The 22,666-nt window shown below is 37.4% G+C and overlaps 1 protein-coding gene across 1 annotated transcript in view; it reads left to right on the forward strand.

Moving 5' to 3' along the window:
- The window catches only part of ush2a (Usher syndrome 2A (autosomal recessive, mild)), a 193,260-nt gene that overhangs the window by 51,914 nt on the left and 118,680 nt on the right, over positions 1–22,666 (forward strand). The window contains exons 25-30 of the mRNA XM_061041049.1: positions 1,576–1,857; positions 3,178–3,353; positions 3,665–3,812; positions 11,004–11,110; positions 12,813–12,936; positions 21,119–21,249. Of these exons, the coding sequence (XP_060897032.1) occupies positions 1,576–1,857; positions 3,178–3,353; positions 3,665–3,812; positions 11,004–11,110; positions 12,813–12,936; positions 21,119–21,249 (968 nt within the window). The remainder of the gene's footprint in view (positions 1–1,575; positions 1,858–3,177; positions 3,354–3,664; positions 3,813–11,003; positions 11,111–12,812; positions 12,937–21,118; positions 21,250–22,666) is intronic.

Genomic DNA, 22,666 nt, shown 5'->3' on the forward strand with positions numbered 1-22,666 from the left:
ACACATGCACAACACACATTTGTAGCTAACATGAAACACTAGCTAAGTCTTGTGTCTTTAGGCCTATATCCCTAAAGAAATATGAGATACAACAAACACCACTGAACACACATACACACGTAGACACACATACACATAAACACCAAACTGAAACTGCCTCCGGTAAATCCAGAGAGCTTTGTAATGGCTCTAAGGCTCAGTGTTATACAAAGCCGGGTAACCCGGGTTTCTCTGTCTGTTTGCGTCTCTCATTTTTCCCTCTATATTAATCTGTTTCCCTCCCAGTGCCATACTAAACATAAGCATCACTAAATTTCAATGTATCACCCTCCTTCATTTTCTATGTGATCAATTCATGTTGTTAATATTGCTGTTATCTGAACTCATCTTTAATCTCAGTCTGTTTTATTCTTGGTCTGTCCTAGCCTTGTGTCTTTTCATGAACTCAGCTGAAACTTCTAGCAGTTTACACAAATAGAGATTTAACGAACACCATACAAGAGTAAACGTGCCCTCTTCACAAATCTTGTGATGCATATTTGTTATGCTTAATTAAAGATTAACTGAATAGGACATTGACTGGAAAATATAAATGCAATATAGAACTTCATCTGCTGGCCCCAGTTTCTGTTTCCAGGTCAAATGGGTGTAAGAAGAAGCACAATCTCTCCCTGGTTGGTAGTAAAAAAGTTCAAGTTTTGATTGGCTGATGTTCAGCTCTTCAGTTGTTTTTTGTCCATGCAAGATTTCTCACAGTTTCCTGTCTGCTAAGATAATTCAAACATCAGAAAAGACATTTACTGACATCAATGATAGAAATATTAATCACTCTCTAATCTTCATAATAATATCAGTTGTTGGATGTTATTTATTGACTGTAAGAGGAACAGCTGTACCAATGAAAATGCTTGAATCATTTGTTTAAAAAAAAAAGAAAAAGCTATATACTTTTTTGTCCATTTTCCATTTACCTATATCCTATCATTTATTAATTAGATAGGAAGAAACATGGTGAATTCTGTCATAAAGGAATATTAACAGGTCATTTTCATGGCTAAAAGCTAATTTGCAGCCATTTACCAAGAATTTACTGTAAAGGTCACATACAGTATTATGCAAAATACTCTTTACCATGTTTTTCTAACACTAATATGTGTCCCTAATCTGTCTATGAGAAAAGTGCATCCTCTCCATCTTTTGCCTGGATCCTCTTTATAGAAAATGGAGTGCTCAAACAAGCTGTTTTGAGAGTTTCCCTTTGTGACATAAAATGTTTTAATTTAAAAAAAAAAAACATTTTAATTGCAGTAAAGTAAAAAAGTCACTTTAAAAGGGATGGCTATAGAGTAGGAATAAGGTCTCTAGTTCATACGTTATTCTTTAATTTCTTTATTGCAAACAAACTGAGAAGGCACCGGGACACTAATAGGATTATAAAAGTTTAGTTATTGTGGAAAAGAAAAGTTGCGTTGTATTTCTCTACAATTAATTAAAACATCACTATTTGAGTGTATTTGTTCTAGATAACAGAACTCTTATGAGCTCTTTTTTGGAACTGGTTTGCTTTCTGTTCAGGTGTTATCACCAGGTATGAGGTCTTTCTTCGTGGTCCAGTTGAATTGCAGAACCTTTCCAGTCTTACTAATGAGGAACAAGTATTCTTCAGCTCTGGTTGGCTTGACCAAAGTGTTTCACCAGACGCACAGCTTACCAATAAGAGCAAAGTCCCGCCACCTGAGAGCAGAACCACTGTAGCAGATCTGCAGGCGTTCTCCACCTATCAGATGAGAGTTGTGAGCAGCAATGTGGCAGGAAATGTGTCATCGGATTGGACCACAGCACGCACCATGGAGGGAGGTATGCGTTACATTTGATCATGGTGAATCTGAGGTTGCTTGTATTTTTTGTTGGTCTGATTTGTGTTTTTTTGCCCTTTGGTTGTTGTTAAAGGATGAACTCTTTGCCAAATGGGATCCACCAAGGCAGAATCATGGGTCATTGAAAGCTGGACTTCATTTTATAACCATTAAAAAACACATTATTCATATTCCCAATTAAAACTTTCTCACTTGGATCATGATGTGATTGTATTTTAAGTTAAACAGATTAGTACCTGAATTTGACTCTCTAATACTGTAAGTGTGCTCTGCTGTTGTAATGTATGTGAGCTAGAACTCAAGGTAGAAGACAGGATGAATAAGAAAGATCAGATAATGGCTAGTGCTTAAATCTGAAAATGAGATGTTTTTGCTCTGTTTCTCTGGTTAAAGTGCTTCAGCCATAATGACTTGTGAAAGCTGTGGTGTTGCAGTAAATCCAGGATTTCTTACATTTCTTCAAGCAGAGGAAAACACAAGTAACTGGCAGAAAATATTTGAATATTTAAGGACCTCAGTAACCATCAAACTATCAAAAGAGTGATCATTTGGTTAAAATCTTCTCTCCAGAGAACTTTGCTGATGAATGTTTTAAGGTATAAATTATATTGAATTTAAGAAACTAAGTGTTTGTCAAAGGGAGTGTAGAGAAAGGAAGTAGGGAGTAAAATCTGTGTGTGGGGGAGGGGAAACTCATTAAGGTATTTGAATTTCAAATAGATGATATGGCTCATTAAGACTAAACGATTGCCTCCAACATCACTCTAAGCTATGTGTCTGGATAACAAGCATATGATAACACCATTTTAAACGCGGCGAGTGTGTCAGTGTTTGTGCGCGTACATGTGCTGTGTTGGAAAGACAGAATATGACTGTGGTTGTGTCGCCCATGAATCACATTTCACAGCGTATTTCACAGCTTGATGCCATCAACAGTAGAAGAAAAGGATCCGTCTCTCTAATCTGTCGTGTAATAGAGGCTCTCACAACCATAAAATTACAGAATACTTAAATCCATTTGGTCCACAAAATATCCACTTAGTCTTAATTTTTAATGTGTGTCTTTGTGTGAAAATGTGTATGTTATTTTCAAATGATATGTGTTCAAAATAGAGGTCTTAAACCTTACACTTCAGACTTTAGCAGATTGCCAGGATTGACTGTTTAATGCATCTTTTTGAGCTCTATTTATTTAGCTCCTCAAATAGAAAACAGAAATTCATTGTACTAGCTGTTCCAAAAGTATAACTAAATGATATATTGTAGCTTGTGATGTGTCCATTTTAATGTATGTTTCTAGAACCAGAGTTTATGGCTCCTCCAGAAGTGTCTGCACTATCCTCCAACGCTCTCAATGTTACATGGAGTTCTGCTGAGGGTCGGGGGATCATCGCCCGAGGACAGGTTACAGAATATAGGGTCAACTTCATCACTAAACAGAGCAACAATCCCTATGCTCCCCCGCTTATTAGTCAGGTAAGACACGTGCAGACTGACAGGATAGTAATAAATGTAGCTTGATTAGCCTCAGTTTATTAAGCACTCTTTAATCAAAGCACTGATACCCCACAGATTATTTCTGATTTAATGTCTTCAGATGGTCTCAGCCATTGCACTGTTAAAGGTGAAACATATGTAGAGCTACTTCACTGTAAAATGTGTTTACAAAGTAAAAGTGCTCAGGTTGGTTTCACTTCTTTTTTTCTTTTATCCTTTCTTCACCCTCGTTAAAGTTAATCAGACTTTTAATTCTAACAAGAGGCTCCCTCTTTGTGTCTCATTTTCAGGTCCTACATAAGGCAGGACCATCCTCTCCACCTGTTTATGTAGTGGAAGGACTGAAGCCTTACCATGTGTACAACTTCACTGTTACACTCTGCACAAAGAAAGGTTGCATTAGCAGTTTACCAAGCTCAGGACGGACCCTACCAGCAGGTAAAAACAAAAATCAATAAATACACAAACCTAAACAATAACAGATATAATATTTAGATACTACGGGCCCTATCGTACTCTCGGCGCATTTTTCTTATCTTCCTCCTGATGCAGTTGTCATTTAAACAGCCAGCGCTCACGCAAATGAACTTCTGCTCCTTTTAGCACACAGGGGTGTGTTTGGTCCTGCGAAAAACTGATGCTTTTGAGGAGGCAGAAAACAATACCTTTGACCACCTAAAACCTGGTCTGAAGTCTGTGTGCAGTATGTTCTTGATATTAAGGAGACACATTAGATAGATGGGCATACGAGTTCACAATGCACATCCACTGAGTTACAGACAGGATGCAAAGCAGCACACCTACTCCAACGGTTAATATCAGTGAATTTGCTGATACATTCAAATTGAGTTTTAAATGGGACAGAGGGCTGAAGGACTTTTGTTCCTGTTTGTTTTCAAGTTCTCCTCCTTTCACGCCAGCTCCAATCTGGGTTCTGTGTTATACACACGGAAAAACTTGCAGAAGCACACACACTCACACACACACATGCAACAGAGAGTTGGATTTATAATAAATCTTATACATAACTATGTGTGCCACCGACAATGGAACCCACAAATATTAATACATACTGTCCGGTGTCCATTAAGCACTCAGAAGAGAATGTAGCCAAGGATTCCAGCAGAGAAAATAAGTAAATAATAATAATTCAACTAAATATAACTTCAATAAGCCATCAACATATTTGATACAGTGTCCTGTGTGTGTTCTGTGTGTTCAGGAGCCCGATGCAAGCAGAGAAGTTTAACGAGCAGGCCGGAGTTCCGTCTATCACAGAATAAAAAATGAAATCTGCCTTGTAAATAGAAATGTGTCCGCCTGCAGGCACACCTGGCTTTTAAAGGGTATGAGAGCTGACACTCTGATTGGTTTGATTCATGTTATGTGGAACACACCGATGTATAATCAAGTCTAATAATCCATCCTCTCTGCGCTGTGCTCTCGTTCCAGATTGTGCTCAGTGCAAATATCAAAATAGTCTGACACGCCCCAAATCACTGTGCACCACACGCTTCAGACAGCAAGCTTTACGCCGTCAAAATAGGGTCCTAAGATTCTTACTATAGAATAATCATAACACAAATACATATTCTAAGTTTTTTATGGTATATGTTTATTGATAGATAATGCAGGTTAGCCCCATGCTGCATGTGATATGCATCCCTATCCTGTGACATATGAACACACACATCTAAGCACACATAGTCAGTCACTGGGATCTCAAGTGGCGACAGCATCGTGTTAACCAGAGGGGATATTCATGATGCTCAGCAGTAAAAACAATTTACCGTTAATTACAAGGAGAAAAATGTGGCGTTACACTCACTTCCTGCTGGCCATGAATCACACACACAGTTACTGAGACACACATACACTCTCTCTCCCCTGTCCCTCTCCATCTTTTGGATTAATAACCATTGGGGAAGTAGAATGAATTAGCTGTGTTTAATAACTCAGAAATAGTCATAATATAGGCACTAATTGATCAGTGCAGGATAACACACACACACACACACACACACACACACACACACACACACACACACACACACAGATTGTGTCTTCATTCATAACAGTTTCCCTGTGTCTGTCTCGTGATGACAGTTTGTTCTATCTCTCTTTTTTTAATCAATCTATCATTTCTTATTCTACCTAGCACTTTCAGTGAAACACAAATAGCACATAGAAGCAGATGAGCATGAATCACTCAGCTTTATACATAATACACACGCACACACACACACACACACACACACACACACACACACAAACAAACTTGACCCTCCGAAACAGTATTCCATCTGTTCACTGATAGTCTTGCTGCTTATTTTATGTTTTTTTTTTCCTGTATTGTTTTTTTTTTTTTTTTTATCTTTTAGGTGAATAGACAATGGGTGCACTGAGTGGAAGTGAAAAAAAAACAACCTTTCTTCTATAAATACATGTTTAGGGATTCAGGCTTTTGAACAAACTCTTAACAACTACATCTGTTGACATAGTAAATATCTTCATTTCATATGATTCTCAAAAAGTCCTTCCTTGTGTTTATTGTGATGAATGATACTTCATATTGTAATTGGTGGACTTTTTTAATGCATTTTTAATGGCTACATCTGTTGACACAGCGACAGTGTTTATTTCAAGTGATTCCAAAGACTTCTCTTGACTGTAATACAGTACAATACAATATGGCTTATTGTACCCAGTTGGCTTTTTGAATGTATTTTTAACAGCCACATCTGTTGCCACCATTTCGTTTTATCCAATGCCAAAGATGTCCCTTGTTTCAACTATAAGAAATGATAATGGCATATGCCGTTTGGCAGTTTTTTTTATTTTTTATTTTTTTATCTCAAAACCATTTGCGTAGCATGTGCCACTCCATTGGGTATTGAGCTTCTGTGGTAGCTCTGCACCTCATGCCGCAATCTTCTTTAGAATTCACACAACATTTATATTAGAAATACTTTAAGATCTTAATCAAAGCAGTTGTCCTTTTTGGTAAAAAAAAATTTTTTATCAAAATGAAATGATACTCTTGTCTGCCTATATACCCACCTATCTGCCTACCTGTGCCCAGTCTGTCTGTGGACATATTGAGATATTGTGGCTTGAAAACAGAGAAATATTTGTATGCATTAACACACAAGTGACACAAGTGTGCATCACTCACTCACAATGATCTCCAATGGTCTTATCTTGCACAATGAGAGAAGCAGAGCTCGATGTGAATTTTTAAGGTGAATACTTGCAAAAGCTTGCCTTTTTTAAAGTTGCTTACTTTGTTTTGAACCTGTCAACAGTAGGAAACGGATTAGGAACAAATAAGCTTCTACAATGAAAAAAAAAGAAAGTCGGTAAAAATCTATATAAAAAGAGAACTGAGGACTTCTAGAAATCTGTCCCAATTTTCTTTTAAATTTGCTCTTGAAATTCTTTCTCACAGAAATGAAATGATCATTGAGATATGTCCGGCATGAAACTCTGTGGAGGAAATTATCCTCCATCCGGTTGCACTCCTGGTAAGGTGTACTTAGCCGTGGTACTGTTGCATTGATAAATCTACCACACATAAGGCCGGGCCATTAGAGCCAGCCACCATCTGCTGTAAGTGAGCAGACAGCATCTGCGAAACCACTGGAGTTACACCAAAGCACATGACTAAACATTAGCGTGCACGGTGCGACAGAAGTAACGACACATGGGAAGATGTGTGTGGATGCATTTGCAATTGTTTCAATGTGTGTGTCTTTTCACAAAGTTATCGATCACGACGTAAAGTGAGTGGCTAATCAGGGCCTGATGGTGATGTTTTATGTATCCTACATCCATAAAGGCTTGTTCTACAAGACATACACACAGAGAGACATACACACATACACACTCACACTGTAACACCACTCAACAGAACAGGAACTTTATTGATTTACGCATAATTGGCCTGAGGCCCTTCTTGAGGAGAGAAATATGCATGGCAAGGGATCGCCATGTCAATAAGTGGCGTGCTTGTGTGTGTGGTGTAACTGTACGCTAAGAGCCTGTTAAGACATGTCAGTCGCTGTAAAAACAGAAAACACACACACATGCACAATAGCTCCTGGGAGCTGGCCCATGATTTAGCTGCTTCATTACCATGTCGGCAGCTAAAATTAACCTTTCTGGTGGACTGTTAACCTTGTGTGTGCGTGAACGTCTGTGTTTGAAAAAACTTGTGATAAGGCAAGTGGCTTTCGTCAAACTGGATGTGTCACATTGTTCAGCATATTTCAATGAATAAACAATCACATACGATAAATGAATACATGACACACACAGAATACAGGACCGTGAATTATGATCCTCCTGATCATCAGGAAGAAAAGCTGTTACATAAGAGAAAAAAACTCACCCACAAATATTTACAGGGTTCCTGCACTTCCTGGAAAACCAGGAAAACAGTCAACCAATTTTCCAGCTATGAAAAACAAGTTCATTAAAGAAAAAGTGAAAAGTCCTTGAAAACCTTTTGCTGCCCTGTATAATTATTAAAACATCCTCCTAATTTCATATTAGAGTAGAGTTCCCCAAAATGAATGCCAACTCTTCTTTTAGTCTTTATACTGCTGCAACACTTGAATTTCCCCCTGATTATTAATCAATAAAGGATTATCTTATCTCATCTTCTCTTAACATTGTCATCCGAAAGGCCTAGATTATGTGAATGATTATATTAAAGAGTGACAGTAGTTTATGGACAATAGTATTAAGAATACGCTGTAAACACCCCCAAGTCACATCACAAAGTAGCACCTGCAGGCTTGCTTACGTCGAGGTAACATTACAACTGTAGAGGCTAAAACTTCAAATCATGTGAGAAATATTATGGTTCAAATATAAACATATGGGTCACTACTTACTGTTTTTATTAGGTGTTAAGATTAACATTGCTTTTTTCCCGTCATGTTTTAGAGAGTTGAATAATGTTTACTTTGTTACCATGTTTAGTTTAATCGCTAAAGTTTGTCATGCTAGCTCGGTTTGTGTCATAAAGTGTTGTGATTGTTGGGAGAGATGGATGTTTGAATGAGATGTTGTGGTAAAAATAATGAATGGCCAAACTCTGAGCAAGTCAAACGTCGGCTAAATACTGGCTAACGGTACTATTTATGTTGTTGTTTTTTGCTAGCAATGTCTCCTCAAACACTGTTTTGGTAAAATGACCGTATCATGACCATAGACTGTTAATATTAACATGATCATGACATGAAATGTGTAACTTTTGAAGTGGTGTCACATAGCGCTGTTAAAAACTCTACGTAATATTACTGATAAAGGGGATAAAGGGTTTATTGGTGATAAACTGGTAAGAGTCAGTTCACATTAACACATTTAGCACATTACAAACTCAAACTTTAGGTTCAAGCCATCAATGTCTGAAAAACAGTTTTGCTGCTGTTTTTATTTTATATAGATAATTATTTATAAATGATCGATGCAGATTTGCAGGACAGATTTGTGTAGCACTAGAATGTAGTATTATAAACCATTTATTTTATAATTTATCTTTTCTATTTTTTTGAGAAATTAATGGAAAAATACCCACACCATTATTGCAACATACTTATATTGACACAACTTAGTGCTATACATCTGCAGGTGAATTTAATTATTTTATGACGAATACATCATCATTTATAAGCATGTAAGAGTTCATGGTTAAAGCCACTGGACTCTTTTTTTCAATCCCGCTTTCACAGAAAGGACTATATTGGTGTATGGGCATGATGTGTTTCTGTCATACCATCTACATCGTCTCTGTCCCTAAGAAGTCTGTTAAAGTTTATAAAATGTTGTCCTGGATAAAAGAACATGCTACCTGTCCATAGTGTGTAATGCTGATTAAATACTATGCATTGGAGCTCCATGTTATTACTAATAGTAGCCTGAGCCTGATCGCTGTTAAGAAGAAGAGTGCAAAGATAATGAGTAAATGGATCAATGAAAAAGAGACAGGTGTTCAACAAACATATTGGTCCTGCACATGTTGAAAGATATTTAGGCCTTACACTTTAACATTTATATCTAAATCTGTTTTTAATCATTTTCTGTTTAGTGCAAAGAACAATATTCCTGTCTGTGTCTAAGGCAGCTGTTGGATTTTGTACTACATAGTGTAATAATATAATCAGCTTAATTATCCAGCCCGTAGGTAGATCTGATAAGACAAGTGTGTAGTTTAATTTTCAATTGTCAAGTTATAACACTAAAGTATGTGAATGAGTCATTTGCAACTGGAAGACAAACTTTATTTCTTTTTTGAGCCAGTGCAGTTAAGCTGCTCTTTGAAGTGAACACACTGAAGATGATAACAGATGTCCAGTACCATTGTGGAAGTCAATCTGTCATATAAAGTGGCTGAATCAGTAATAGTTACAATAATAATCGGTAATATATTACACTAAGAAATGTCGCAGTTTCACAAGCAGACATCATCCAAGGACACTCTTGCTCAGTGTGGTCAGTCCAGTTTGATCAAAGCTCAAAGCCAGTGGACTGTGGTTCATTGTGACTCTGGGGAGAGGCTTTTGTTACCTCATCTACAGACAGGCTTAAGTCGGGTACACACAACAAGATAACCGGCTAGATATCAGTCCCGATTTCCCCCTGCCGACTATAAGCAAAGTCAAGATTTTTCGAATGGTTCTATAGATTATCTAAGATAGATTCATGCCAGACTTTATGACCATTATCCCAGATATGAACACATACAAAAATGACTTTACATCAAACTTTACATCAAACAATAAACCACTGTTTAAAACAAAATGTGTGTTTGTGTGTGTGTGGCACAGTAAGTGTTCTAAATGTCACCATAGCTCAATTTCAATAGACTGGTAAGCTATCGATTGGCAGTAATTTATGGTTTGATGTGCCAAGATGAGCCGCCTTAGACAAGCTGTCCACTACCCTTTTAAGAGCTCTATTAGAACTCACGCTAGAGATGGTCCATGTGCGTGTCACTGAGAGCTAATTTACTCCTTCCACAGACCATTTAGACCATTACTGAAACACACACACACACACACACACACACACACACACACACACACACACACAGAAACACAACGATGGAATGACACTTAATGAATACACAACTTTCCAATCTCTACACCAGTCCATCACTCTATACGTTTCTCTCTTCATTCTTACATATCTCCTCTCACCATATCAGCTAGTCTCTGGTTGATTTATTTATGATACAGCATGGAGCTGCTCTAGTGGCTCCCAGTATGTTTCAAAGGGACATTTAATTTAACATCTAAAGTGAAGGAAGGAAAATTAAATTGACCCTCTGTTAAATTTAATGGGACGTGTGTCCAGTCTAGACATACAGAAGGTGTGAGAAAGTGTGCTATAGAAAGAAAATGAGAAATCATCAATTTTTTTTTTTTCAAACGCAAAGATATTGGAATGTTTTACATTGCTAAGATATACTCGTGTGGTCATATTTTAGATACATTGAACAAATGTTAAAACAGTAAAAGTAAGTTCACAAATCCACGTGTTAAGACAATCTGATTAAAGTAATCTGGACGGTTGTGAGTTGATATTCAGTTGCTTTTTTTCTCTCTCTCTCTCTCTCTCTAGCTCCAAAAGGACTGTCTCCCCCTAGGTTACAGCCTGTAAACGAAACTACAATTCAGATCAACTGGGAACCTCCCACCCAACTCAATGGACCACACCCACTGTATCAGGTCTGTATGAATATTAGCTTACATAAAGTATATGCCATTTGGCATTGTTATTAAAATAGTATTATGTCTGTGTTTGGTTAAGAAAATATTATATAAAACCTGTAGGCAGCTGACTAACTGTGTATGTACGCTGGATAAGTCTATAGAAATGTAAATCAGCCACTGTTTTAACCATACTTCATGACATTTTGGGTTTTAAGTGAAATAAAGATCACATTGATATTTTCACAATATTCAAGCCCCATCTTAAAGGAATTGTGATTTGAAACCTCCACCTAAATAATGTTAAAATATCACCAAATTAAAAAAAACATGATTCCTTTACTCTTCATCTTGATTCATCATCATGTCACAGTTAATATTGGCAAGACCTCCTTCAGCCTTTGCTGTACTTTGTATTTATTTCTAAATGACAAATGTCGTCATACCAACATGCGAAACCAAGGTGGTGAAGATACTAAAAACATTATACCTGCTAAGCTTCAGCATGTGAGCATCTTCATTGCAAGCATCTTAGTCTGTTTGCATAAATTTAGCTCAATAATCAACTTTTTGACTGAGTTTATAGAACGGTTGTAAAAAAATAAATAAACAAGGTTTGTGCCAAGCTAAGCAATTTCATGAATCTGCATTAATTTTTGAGCACAAATATTCTAAGAATTCTTTGCACAAGGTATGATTTGGTTGGACAACTGGTTGAGGGACTGGGCAGAAGTTTGAGGGAGAGATCGGTTCTATTTCTGTTTTTTTTTTTTTTTTACTTTCAACTGAAGAAAGGAGTTAGTTAACATGCTCTAGATGCAGGGGTATTGAGAAAAAAAATGTGTTGGATTAAATCATGAAATACATATCAGTGTGATCTTTGTAAAGGTGAAATATGGTGAAATATATTTTTGAATTTTTAAATGTTATATACTTTATTAATCTCCGGGGGGAGTTCTGGTTTTATACTCTGTAATTGAGGGACATGCTCACACACACACATAGGCCCTAATCACACACATGTGCAGGACTTGTGGACATGCATTAGTGGAGAGATGTCAGAGTGGGGCTGCTACACACAGCTATGCAGGGAGTGCACCAAAGCAGTTGGGGGTTCAGTGCCTTGCCCTAGGGCACGTCGGCAGTACTCGGGAAGTACCCTTGCACCTTTCAGCTACCAGACCAACTTCCATATGGTCTACATTGGGACTTGAACCGGCGACCCTCCGGTTCCCAACCCAAGTCCCTACAGACTGAGCTCCTGCAAATTTGAAAAGTTTTGCCTGACAGAAAACGGAAACAGTAGGGGGGCAATATTGAGCCATGATAAACCACATTGGATATAAGTGGGCCTTGAGGATCAATTGTTCACAGAAACAGAGAAGGTCCGATGAGTTGTTTAGGAGCAGAGCCACTTGAGAGTTCTACTGGAGAACCTAACCTGATGAAGTTAGTGATAAGATAAGTATCTCATGGCCTACTGTTTTAAAGGCAGTCTAACTGAGGTACCACCATCGGCTGATACAAGAAAACCATTTTTTTAATATTCAATGTTTTTTTATAGAATTTCAGTAAATTTGGTTGAATTGACCACAGTTTATGGTTGCTGTTTCCTAGAAGTAAATTATTTAGTATTTTTGCACATCTAGGTTGTGTGTTAAATCTGAATTATTGATATTATTTTCATTCATGTTTTTCTGTGACATATTTCTTGTTTCAGGTGGAGAGGACAGATGTCTCTCTCTCTGACCCAGGAGCTCAGGTTGTCAGAGGAACCAGATTTGCAGGAAACAGTTACTTCCTGTTTCCCAATGACACACTTCCTATAAACACTGACTTCACAGGTGAGTAAAGGTGTCCAAGTACTTACTGTCTGTGTGGGTTAGGGTAGTCTGTCTGTCTGCCTTTTTTAATTTACATTTTTAGACACAAGTTTGGTCGCACATACGCATACATGCTTGTCTTTGTTGGAACATTTTTATGTAGTTCAGTGATTACACGGCAGCGTCTCAGACTTCTTTTGACATTTCTTTAGAATGACTTCCCCAGTCATCTTAAAGGACAATTATCTTTCTGTTTACCAGCATCATTAGAGGGTTGAGCTGCACAGCCAAACATGTTCTGCTTCATCTGGAACATCACCCAGTCTGACGCTCATAATTAATGACTGCTGATACTAATCAGTGGGATTTGCGTGAGCAAAGCTCATCGATGCCACTTGAGATCACTTCACTGTCCTGCACCAACCTCGTATCACAGGCTATGTTCTCTCACATAACGTTTAAATGTGGAACATACTAACAAACGTTCTGAACAATGTTAATTGTACCAGTGAAAAAGGTTATGGTAAAATATTTTTTTTAATAAAACTGATGGAAATTCCTAACTTTGAGCTGATAAAGGTTCAACTTTGCAATCCTTGTGACCATGATAAGCTGCAATTGAGTCAACAAAGCTCTCTGTGTTGGTCACATAATCTTGTTTATCCAAAAAACCCTGTCCAATTAATTCTGAAATATCAGGAGCTTACAGCACAAATAGTACCTCAGTGTCCAAACACTGACCAAAACTATAGGGTCTAAGTCCGACCTTTGAGAGGCCTTTTAGATTGGAGGGAAAGAAAGATTACATTGGGTAAGAAACAGGTTGACAAACAGGCAATAGGAGTGTTCACTTCTTTATGTGTTTTCTGCTTGACTTCCTCGTTCCGTCTTATTGAGTGTTTTCATCCAAAGACACATAAATATCATTCTTCACTACTCTGAGAGGTTCATTAAAAACACTGTAGCTGCGAAGGCCCTTTGATTGTCACAGACATTTAAAACCAATGAAAGGAAAGTATTTGCGGAGGTAAGCCACTCTAAAAGATAAAAAGTAATCTATTTAAATCACAATAATAACCCTAAAATAATGTGTTTGTTAAAGAATACTTCATTAATATGAACTAATTGGTGACTTTCCATAGAGGTGAAAAATGCCTTGTTTCATCACTACGTTTTTAAAATTCAGAGTCTCTTCATTGATGTTGGTGCACTTTAATTCTGTCATTCAACATTTTTATAGTTTAGTTTAGCAATCATATACTTTATTACAGCAATTGCAAAAAATATAAAATATATTTTTTATGTATAAGTATAAACATGAATGAATGTTTGTGTTGTCACTTCTGTGCTTGTATTTTTTTCTAAACTCGTGTGTCATCTGAATGTGCTGGATTATGTGACGGATTAAGAGGGTGTGGCTGAAACAGAGCATGCAGAATTTTCTTGATTATATTTAAAGGGACCACAGATCAACTAGCTTTCTTTGTTACAGCTATAACCACACTTCTAACCTCCTATTTATCCCCTTCTATCTTATCACTTTCAGTGTTTTTTTATTTCCTGTATTTTTTTGGAGATGGTAGTTAAGAACGTGTTCTGCTCTCTTATCACAAATCTTTCATCAAATCAGGAAAAAAAAAGTTAAATATAAAGAAATTCTCACACTTGTCTTACATTGAAATCATATTTTTCAAAGGTCCTCACTTCTTGTTCATGTTTCTCTCTGTTCCTTGTTTATTATCCCAAATCAACAAATAATGATTTCCTTTTATCCATGGTCCTTGAGCACAAAGGTAAATAGATCCTTTGGAATACTGTAAGCAAATAGATGATGACTTTTGCTTTTGAGGGGATGCCTCTTAACTCCCCACTCTCCTCCTTCATAAAGGGTAATGGATCAGACAATCACTTTCAGACCGGATCTATTCTGGACCATGAATGTGTCGGCAGTCCTCAAACCATCGCCCTTTACAACCATCAATACTAATAGCATCATCTACAGACAATTATTCCCATCGAAGCGCATGGAACAGAGAACAAATCAAAGCCAAATTGGATTATGAATGTAATGCAGTGTAATGCCCCCTCGAGAGTCAATTGATCACAGAGGAGAGACTCGTCAATCGTTGATGTCTTGTGGAAACCTAGTACCTCCGACAATGACAACTGCTCAGAAATGTTTTTCTGAGTTTAGTCTTTGTATAACTATTTGATTTGAATCTAGAAAACATATTGTTATATATTTGCTTTAAAAAGCTTTAAAAAGGTTGTTTTGTGTCTTAAGAAAACTTAACACAACCAGTTACTTTTCTCATTGGTAGCTTTAATGTTTCTGTGATGGAAAAAGCAGATCATCATTTCCTTTTATCCACCTAAAGCACCATTTAAGAATATTAATAATTAGTTGTCTCCAGAAATGGTTCATTCAGACTGTTATTGCAGGCTTTCTCGTTACCTGTCCATGTCAATAAGGGCACATCTGTGCACAGCAACATTTTAAATCATAGTTAAGATTTTGCCTTAGAATAAAATGGCATTTGACCTTTCACCTGTCATTTTATGGCCACTTTATGAAAATTATTTGTGGCCCAATAGGTTGTTTCACATATGCAGTTATTGTGATAGAAGTGGGTGTTTTGCCCATTTGTGATGAATGATACTTCTTAATGCTGAAAACATTTAGAGCACATAAGGTCAATATTAAGCACTCTGAATCTTACTTTAGATAAAACAGGATTATAACCATTTGCAATTATGCTGTGATATGAATACCCTGTAAGTGCTTGTTTCCATAAATGCATGTTAGTCTATTCATCTTATCTGTAAAGCCCCTTTATCTAAAACCCATAATGTGACTTCCTCATCCCCTTGTCCATCTTTGAATCAAGGTTAAGATTTAAACACATTTCTTTAAGTCATCTATTTAAATGGATACTGGTTCAAGTCTTCTCTCCTCATTAGTCATTATTTTGAATTTTAGCCTGAAGTAGGCGGATTGGAAGGAGTAGGATGTCCTGCTGATAATTTAGCTGTCTAGATGTATTTCTCAGGGATAAAACATCACAAAGTCAAAAAAATGGACATAAATGTATTCAGGAACAAATAGATTTGGATAATATCCAAACACGTCTAATACAGTACTTTGCTACATCACCACTGCAGCAACTGAGCAGGAAAGAGGGAAATGTTAAATGATACAAATTATTTTTCCTTAATTAATATGATTGATTGCCAGGCATTGACGTTGAGAGGAGAGGGGGAGAAATGTGTGAAGGGAAAGTTTGCACAGACATCATTAGTTTTTCCCCATTTAAAGATTAATCAGAAGAGGCTGGGCTCTTTAATTCTGTCATTTGTATATTTAATGGGCTGCTGCAGAATCTATGGGTGTAATTAGCTAGCTGCCGCGCTCTCATTAATACGCCAGGCTCTGATTAATGCCAGCACAGAGCTAACATGACTGGAGTTATTCAGGTTATGTTGTGTAGATGATTGCACACAACCTCCACTGTTTACTGAGACAGAGAGAGGAGAAACAATACAATAACACTTGAAACAATAATAACAATAAAAATAAGACTACACATAAAACTGTAAATGGCTGAATATTGCGGCTTGTTAATTTTACATATTGTTAAATAAGACATTTATCGTCTTTGTTCTCCGACAAACAGAGAGATGGAAACAGTGTTTTCATTAATGAGAACAAGCCTGTTCTGCTTTACATAAAAGTCAATTCAAACAATTTAATTCTCACATTTGTGGTTAAGGTGACAGTTCTGGACTGGTGGGATTATACAGTTATTGGTTTTATAAACTTGTATGTAGTTCATCAAAGGTTTTCTTTACAGTACAAAAAATAATATATCAGTTGTGACAAAAATAAATTGTTTTTGACACAACAATGTCTTGGAACAACACAAGGACTCACGTTTTTGTCTAAATAAGAATTCTCAGCATGTAAGATGTTTATTATTGATCATGCTTATGTTACTTGACCAGATGGAAGGCTGATTGGCCAATCTTTGACCCAGAACAGCAATATCTTCACATCCAACGAATCCAGCGATCCAGTGATATTCTGACAATTTCTCTTCTGACAACTGCTCTAAAAAAGCTTTCTCAGTCTTTGTACTTTTTTTTTTGTAGGATGTTTTAATCATTTCACTCTCTGATACTTTTTACTGTTGTTTTTAATTGCAGGGGAAATCAAACATTAATTAATTGGCCCCTGGTATTTTTTGTTAATACATGAAAATGTCCATCCAGCGGTGAAAATAATGTCTTATGTATTAATGTAATATATTGAGCATGCTAGATACTGCATGCCTCTGTGATGCCCTTTTTGATCGGTGCATGCTGTTTTTGTGTGTATATGATAACCAATAGTGTGTGAGTGTGTCTGTCAGTATTGTGTGTGCTCTTGTGTGCTTGCATGTACTCTGTATGTGTAACAGAGACACCTGTCATGACATGTGCTCAGGTGTATCTGTTGATGGCTCCAAAGTGGTTGTCAGTGTGAAGTAGCACAAGTCCTGTGGGGCAATCTGAAGGCAGTAATGCTGAGCACGAGCAGAGTCACTTCAATGGTGTATGTTTGGTCTAATACAGGTTGGCCCAGCTCGTCCCTCCCTCGAGGAGAGATGTTTTCGACTTTGCCTGATGCAGCTTCACCACAAATCATTGTTAAAAAAAATATTACACCAAATGCCTGATTCTTTTAAAAACAAAAATCAGTATATGACATTGTGTTTACATGCATGTATTCAGATTCATCTTGTGTCACATTGACCTCCATGCAAATACATTCAAGACAACTTGGCACCAGTTGTACTTGTGCTTTAGTGCTTACATTGGACTGTTGGAATCATTTAACAAAAGTGGTTTCACATTCTTGAGCACTTGAGCCACAATGCATCGCAGCGAAGTGTAGGCTAGTGCACAATGAGGTTTGAACGATATATATTTGATCATTCTTCACCATTTCATGTTTTAGACCATTGCACATACGGAGCTTCTTATCGTCAGTTTCTTTTTATACAAAGTGTATCAGAACTTGCTGATGAGACAGAAATAAAAGTCATGCGTCTTCCCTACCGTCATATCCTATGAGTGTGTAAAGGTCCCATGGGCCTGTCCCCTGTGTACAGGACGGGTCCCATGTCCACATCTTCTATTGGAATAAAACTGAATGGAGTGATAGAGGATGGCTGTTTACACTAGAGTTAGAGCCACAAAAAGGGAAGAATTAGATAAAGGAGCATAGTTAACAGTAAAAAGGTAAATGAAAACCTTAAGATGAAGCAACAAGTAGAGGAAGGGGGAAAGGAGGTCATGCAAAAGAGGAGGAAGGTTAAAAGCAGACAGGTAAATAAAGGAAGGGTTCAGAGATCAGGAGAGTTTGACACTGAGGGAAGGTTAAAAGGGGATAATGGAATGTCAGGTATCTGCCATGACTTCACTCATTTCTTTGGTGACAAGGTCATGAATGTAAATGACAGCCGTCTGCTGGATGTGCATAAGGCAAGTCCAATGTAGAGAACATGTTTATCTTGTCTAAGCTCTATGCTTCTACATATATGTCTTAGTTCCCTTGTGAACTCATGGTTACTAAATGTACAGCTATTGAGTTGATCATTTGGGGTTTGTGGATACAGTATACTATGCAGACATAGCAGGTCCTGATTGAATTGTACAAGATGATTGTAAAGAAAGCTTTGCCTGGATTACTCTGAAAGTTCTGAAGATATTTCATTTCTTGACTGATTTACAGATTTTGTTCTCTTCAGGTATCAGTGATAATGATATCCTTATGTAGTGTGAATTAAATCTGTGTGTTAAGATTTGACACAGTAAAAGTGCAGGGAAGGAGCACTGATCTTTTTTTTTTTAGTCAAAATTATCTCAAGCAGTTTATTTGCCTCACGTCTTTCCCTTTACGCCTCTCTCTGAACTCTCTCACTCCCCTGGCAGGGCTTTTGGCTTCCTCTCTTGTCTTTGTCCTGTTTGCACCTCTGACCCATATAACTGCTATCGGGGCTGTTGCCAATACTTGCTGTGTGCTTTCGACCTACAGACTCTGTGTCAAGATGGGTTAGCTCGATTTCTCAAAACCCCAAACTTTTTGTCATAGAAATCTTTTAATAAATGAACCTTTTCAAATTGTAAACACATTATGAAGCAGTCGGAGATCAAATGAAGACTGTGGGTGATCTAAATAAGATTGACTCTTGGATTTGTAAGTGCGAGAGACTACCTTTTGCTATTTACCTCAGGCTAGCCTGAAATAGATGCAGTTGCAAATAGAACTAACGTCAAAAGATGGAAGAACTCATGTCATAACAGGGACTTTGAATCGGCTAACCTTACTGATCTTGAGTTTGCCATGTAACTGTTTGACTTCTCTCCATGTTAAATGAATTCACACACTAATTATTTTGCTAACACCAGCTCCTGATGAACTCTAGACTGCCTCCATTCAACTCCTCAGATCTTCCCACACTTCTGTTCCCTTTGAGGCGGACAGAGCTGAGGAAACGCACTCTTACTCACAGAGACACACATTAATCGCGTGCTCTGTATCTCTGTGTGGATCTAGTAGTGGATTAAGATCCAATCTCTGATCCATGGTAACATGACAAGACGGCACGCTGGATGAATTCTGTGGGTCCTGCTGGTCTAAGAATCCAGTTTCCCACATTGCTGAAGCTTTGATTCCTTGGATGCATTAACAAACGAGGCACCTTATCATTTACAGCAAAAGACTTGACATCTGTATTAGAATTATACAATACATTTCAGCTTTTTGGTGCGTTACTAGCCTTCTTAAAGATTAAAGTTTATCCCTCACAGTGGTTGTCTCACATCATAAATCTATTGTCATCAAAGTTAGGGATCCAGGATTTTATCAGTTTAGTATAACTGACATTAACTGAGAGATGTATGAACTAGGTTACATGAAACTATTTATTGTTACTACAATTGTCTTGGAATTTATTTAGTAAGTTTACTTGAAGTTAGCCTGAAACCTTCACTTACAGCACTCATGCAGTTTAGAATGCAGTAGAGAAATATGTTAAAGCCTGTATGGGTTTCTTTCTTTTCATTTTCAAACAATTAAAACTTTACTTAGCACTTTGATTTGTTAAAACAACAAAGTACCTTCAATAAAGTTGGGATTCAGGAGGTAACACGGATGTTGTTGTTTTTTTTCCCGAAGTTCCAGTCATTGTGCTTTTATAAAAGTCTGTTACTGAAGGAGACTCTACTCTGTCATTCATTCACTTCATCCTTAAGTACTTGATTAAAAACTTAAAGCACGCATTAACATGTGAAGGCCAAACTCCATCCTCCAGTGTGGAATAATGAAGCCAATGAAAAAACTGCGGTTCCTCGAGTGTCCACTTGAGGCTGGCTACAAAAGACCCATAAATCCCATATTGAACCCATATTAAAATGTCCATTTGACAGCAGAAATAAACGTGTTCACAGCTTAGTACAAAAATGATTTTAGTCTGAATAGTTCATATCTTTATCAGCACATACTGCAGGGGTGTTGAAATGTTTTATAACTCGTCTGTTTTGATTTCATGAAGGATACGAGTTGTTCATAATAAGAGGTGTGGCTGATCTGACTGAAGGGAAGGTTTGTTGCAGCTGTTTGTCATATATATATATACAGTCTATGGTGAAGGCTCAGAAAAGATTTCAGTTGGTCTGTCTCAGGATATTCATCTGAGAATCATGTTTTTTTCTACATTCTCATTGTGGTTACGGTATATTAAATGGTAAGCTTAAAGAAGAAATAATGTCAGCCTAGAGCTCTGGTTAGGAAACCAACAACTTGACATTTGGCATTTTTAGACAAAATAAATTAAAAAAAAATAATAATAACTTTATTAACTTATATATAATAAGTATATACTTATATATATATAATGGTAGGGGAAACACTGACCTTGTTAACAGATTTTATACCTGACTTTGCTACAACTTGTTTTCTTGGTTCCACCTAATTTTGAGTTCTACTTGCTGTTTTAAAGGGGACATTGTTTGTGGTTCCTCAGCTATATTCTATTCTATTTTATTTATTATAAAATCTGACATTTGTTAAAATTGTCACTATCAGATCTTGAGAACAAGTCAAGTCAAATTAAAATTCTCCTAACTCATGCTCTTCTATTTCTGATCCTCCCTCCCTCAGGTGTTAAGTTGAGATTTAAGACCCGCTCCCTGGATGGCCTGCTGCTTTCTGCCTTCTCTCCAGGAAACCAGGAAGAGTTCCTGGCTATTCAGATCCAAGATGGACACCCTTACTTTTTGTTTGACCCACAGGTGTGTACATGTTTTTCAACCTTTTAACAATGGTAGTAAAAACTACAACAACTTACATTTCAAGAATGATATATATAATGATAAAAAAAAACAATCTCATAGTTAAGTAGGGAAACCTCAGGAGGGTTCAATCAGTTATTTATTTTTGTGTTAAAAGGTGCAACAGATAGTAGTTCTCAGTTAAAATGAAGAACTACTAGGTTACAGTGTACTGCTGTGCTTTGTGGCCATTTATCTCTCTTTTATATCTAAAATTTCAAGTATGTCTTTTTGTAATTCTCCTCATATATATTTGTCTCTCACTTTAGTCTTCCCTTCTGCTCACTTACTTGCTCAACTTCACCATTTTCCTTTTGATCATCTGTCTTTTTAGTTCTTCTTCTTCCCCTCTACTTCTTTCACTCACTCACTCCTTCTCGCTCTCTCTGTCTCTTTCCCGTTTTCTCTCTCACTTGCTCTCATCTAATAAATGTGATCTGTAGCCCCTCATTGGTTTCTGTCAGGGAGACAGGGAGAGGGGAAAAAACTTTGAAAGTGTGTCAACGTTTGAATTGGACTGCAATTAACTCATTCCCTGCAGTCACCACGCGTGAATACCAATTGCAAGCTAATTAAGCTTTGCACCCTTGCACACATACACACACACGCATACACAGGCAGTACTTCCCTTATCCATCCATACAGACACATGTAGAGGGGTTAAAGAGTCAACGACTTGGATGATGAAAGTGATGATGGGAGATGATTATACATACTTCCATGAGGCCACCAACTAATTACACACTCAAACAAACACACCACAGACACAGTTGACTTCCACTTCACTATCACTATCTAAACTTACTAAGAAGGTTTCATCAAAATGCAACCACTCGATGTGTGCAGACAGTTGTCTCTCAATACATACTTGTTGACCTGTGGTGTTTATGTGTGTGTGTCTGCGGCTATCTGCACTGTTGGATGTGTGATCAAGTGTGTGCGTGTGCGTGTGTGTGTGTGCGTGCGTGTGTGTTCGCCTACTGGGTTGATTCCTTTGTTTAGGCTAGTTTGGGGTAATTAACAGTGGGAGTGGTGTCACGGCTTATTAGTGTTCCCCTAGATACATATAGCTGGGCCCATTACTTCCCCCTATTAGCCTGTTGAGCTAGCCTAATGGGATTACTAGTGCAGGGGGGGTAATTTAGCATGACACAGGAAAGTGATATGCTCATAAATATGTGCACGTGAGCTGCCACACACACACACGCAGAAAACACAAACACACACATGTAGTATATCAATGCAAACCTTCCCAATCACATGAAGAAGAGATCAACCAAAGGTTCTCTAACTGTCATATTGTTAAACACATATGCTAAAGCATTCATAAGCAGACACACATTTTACACTCTAGTGACACAGGTGATTCATGCATCGC

Source organism: Labrus mixtus, chromosome 1, assembly GCF_963584025.1.
Source record: "Labrus mixtus chromosome 1, fLabMix1.1, whole genome shotgun sequence".
In the NCBI taxonomy this organism is placed as follows: Eukaryota; Metazoa; Chordata; class Actinopteri; order Labriformes; family Labridae; genus Labrus; species Labrus mixtus.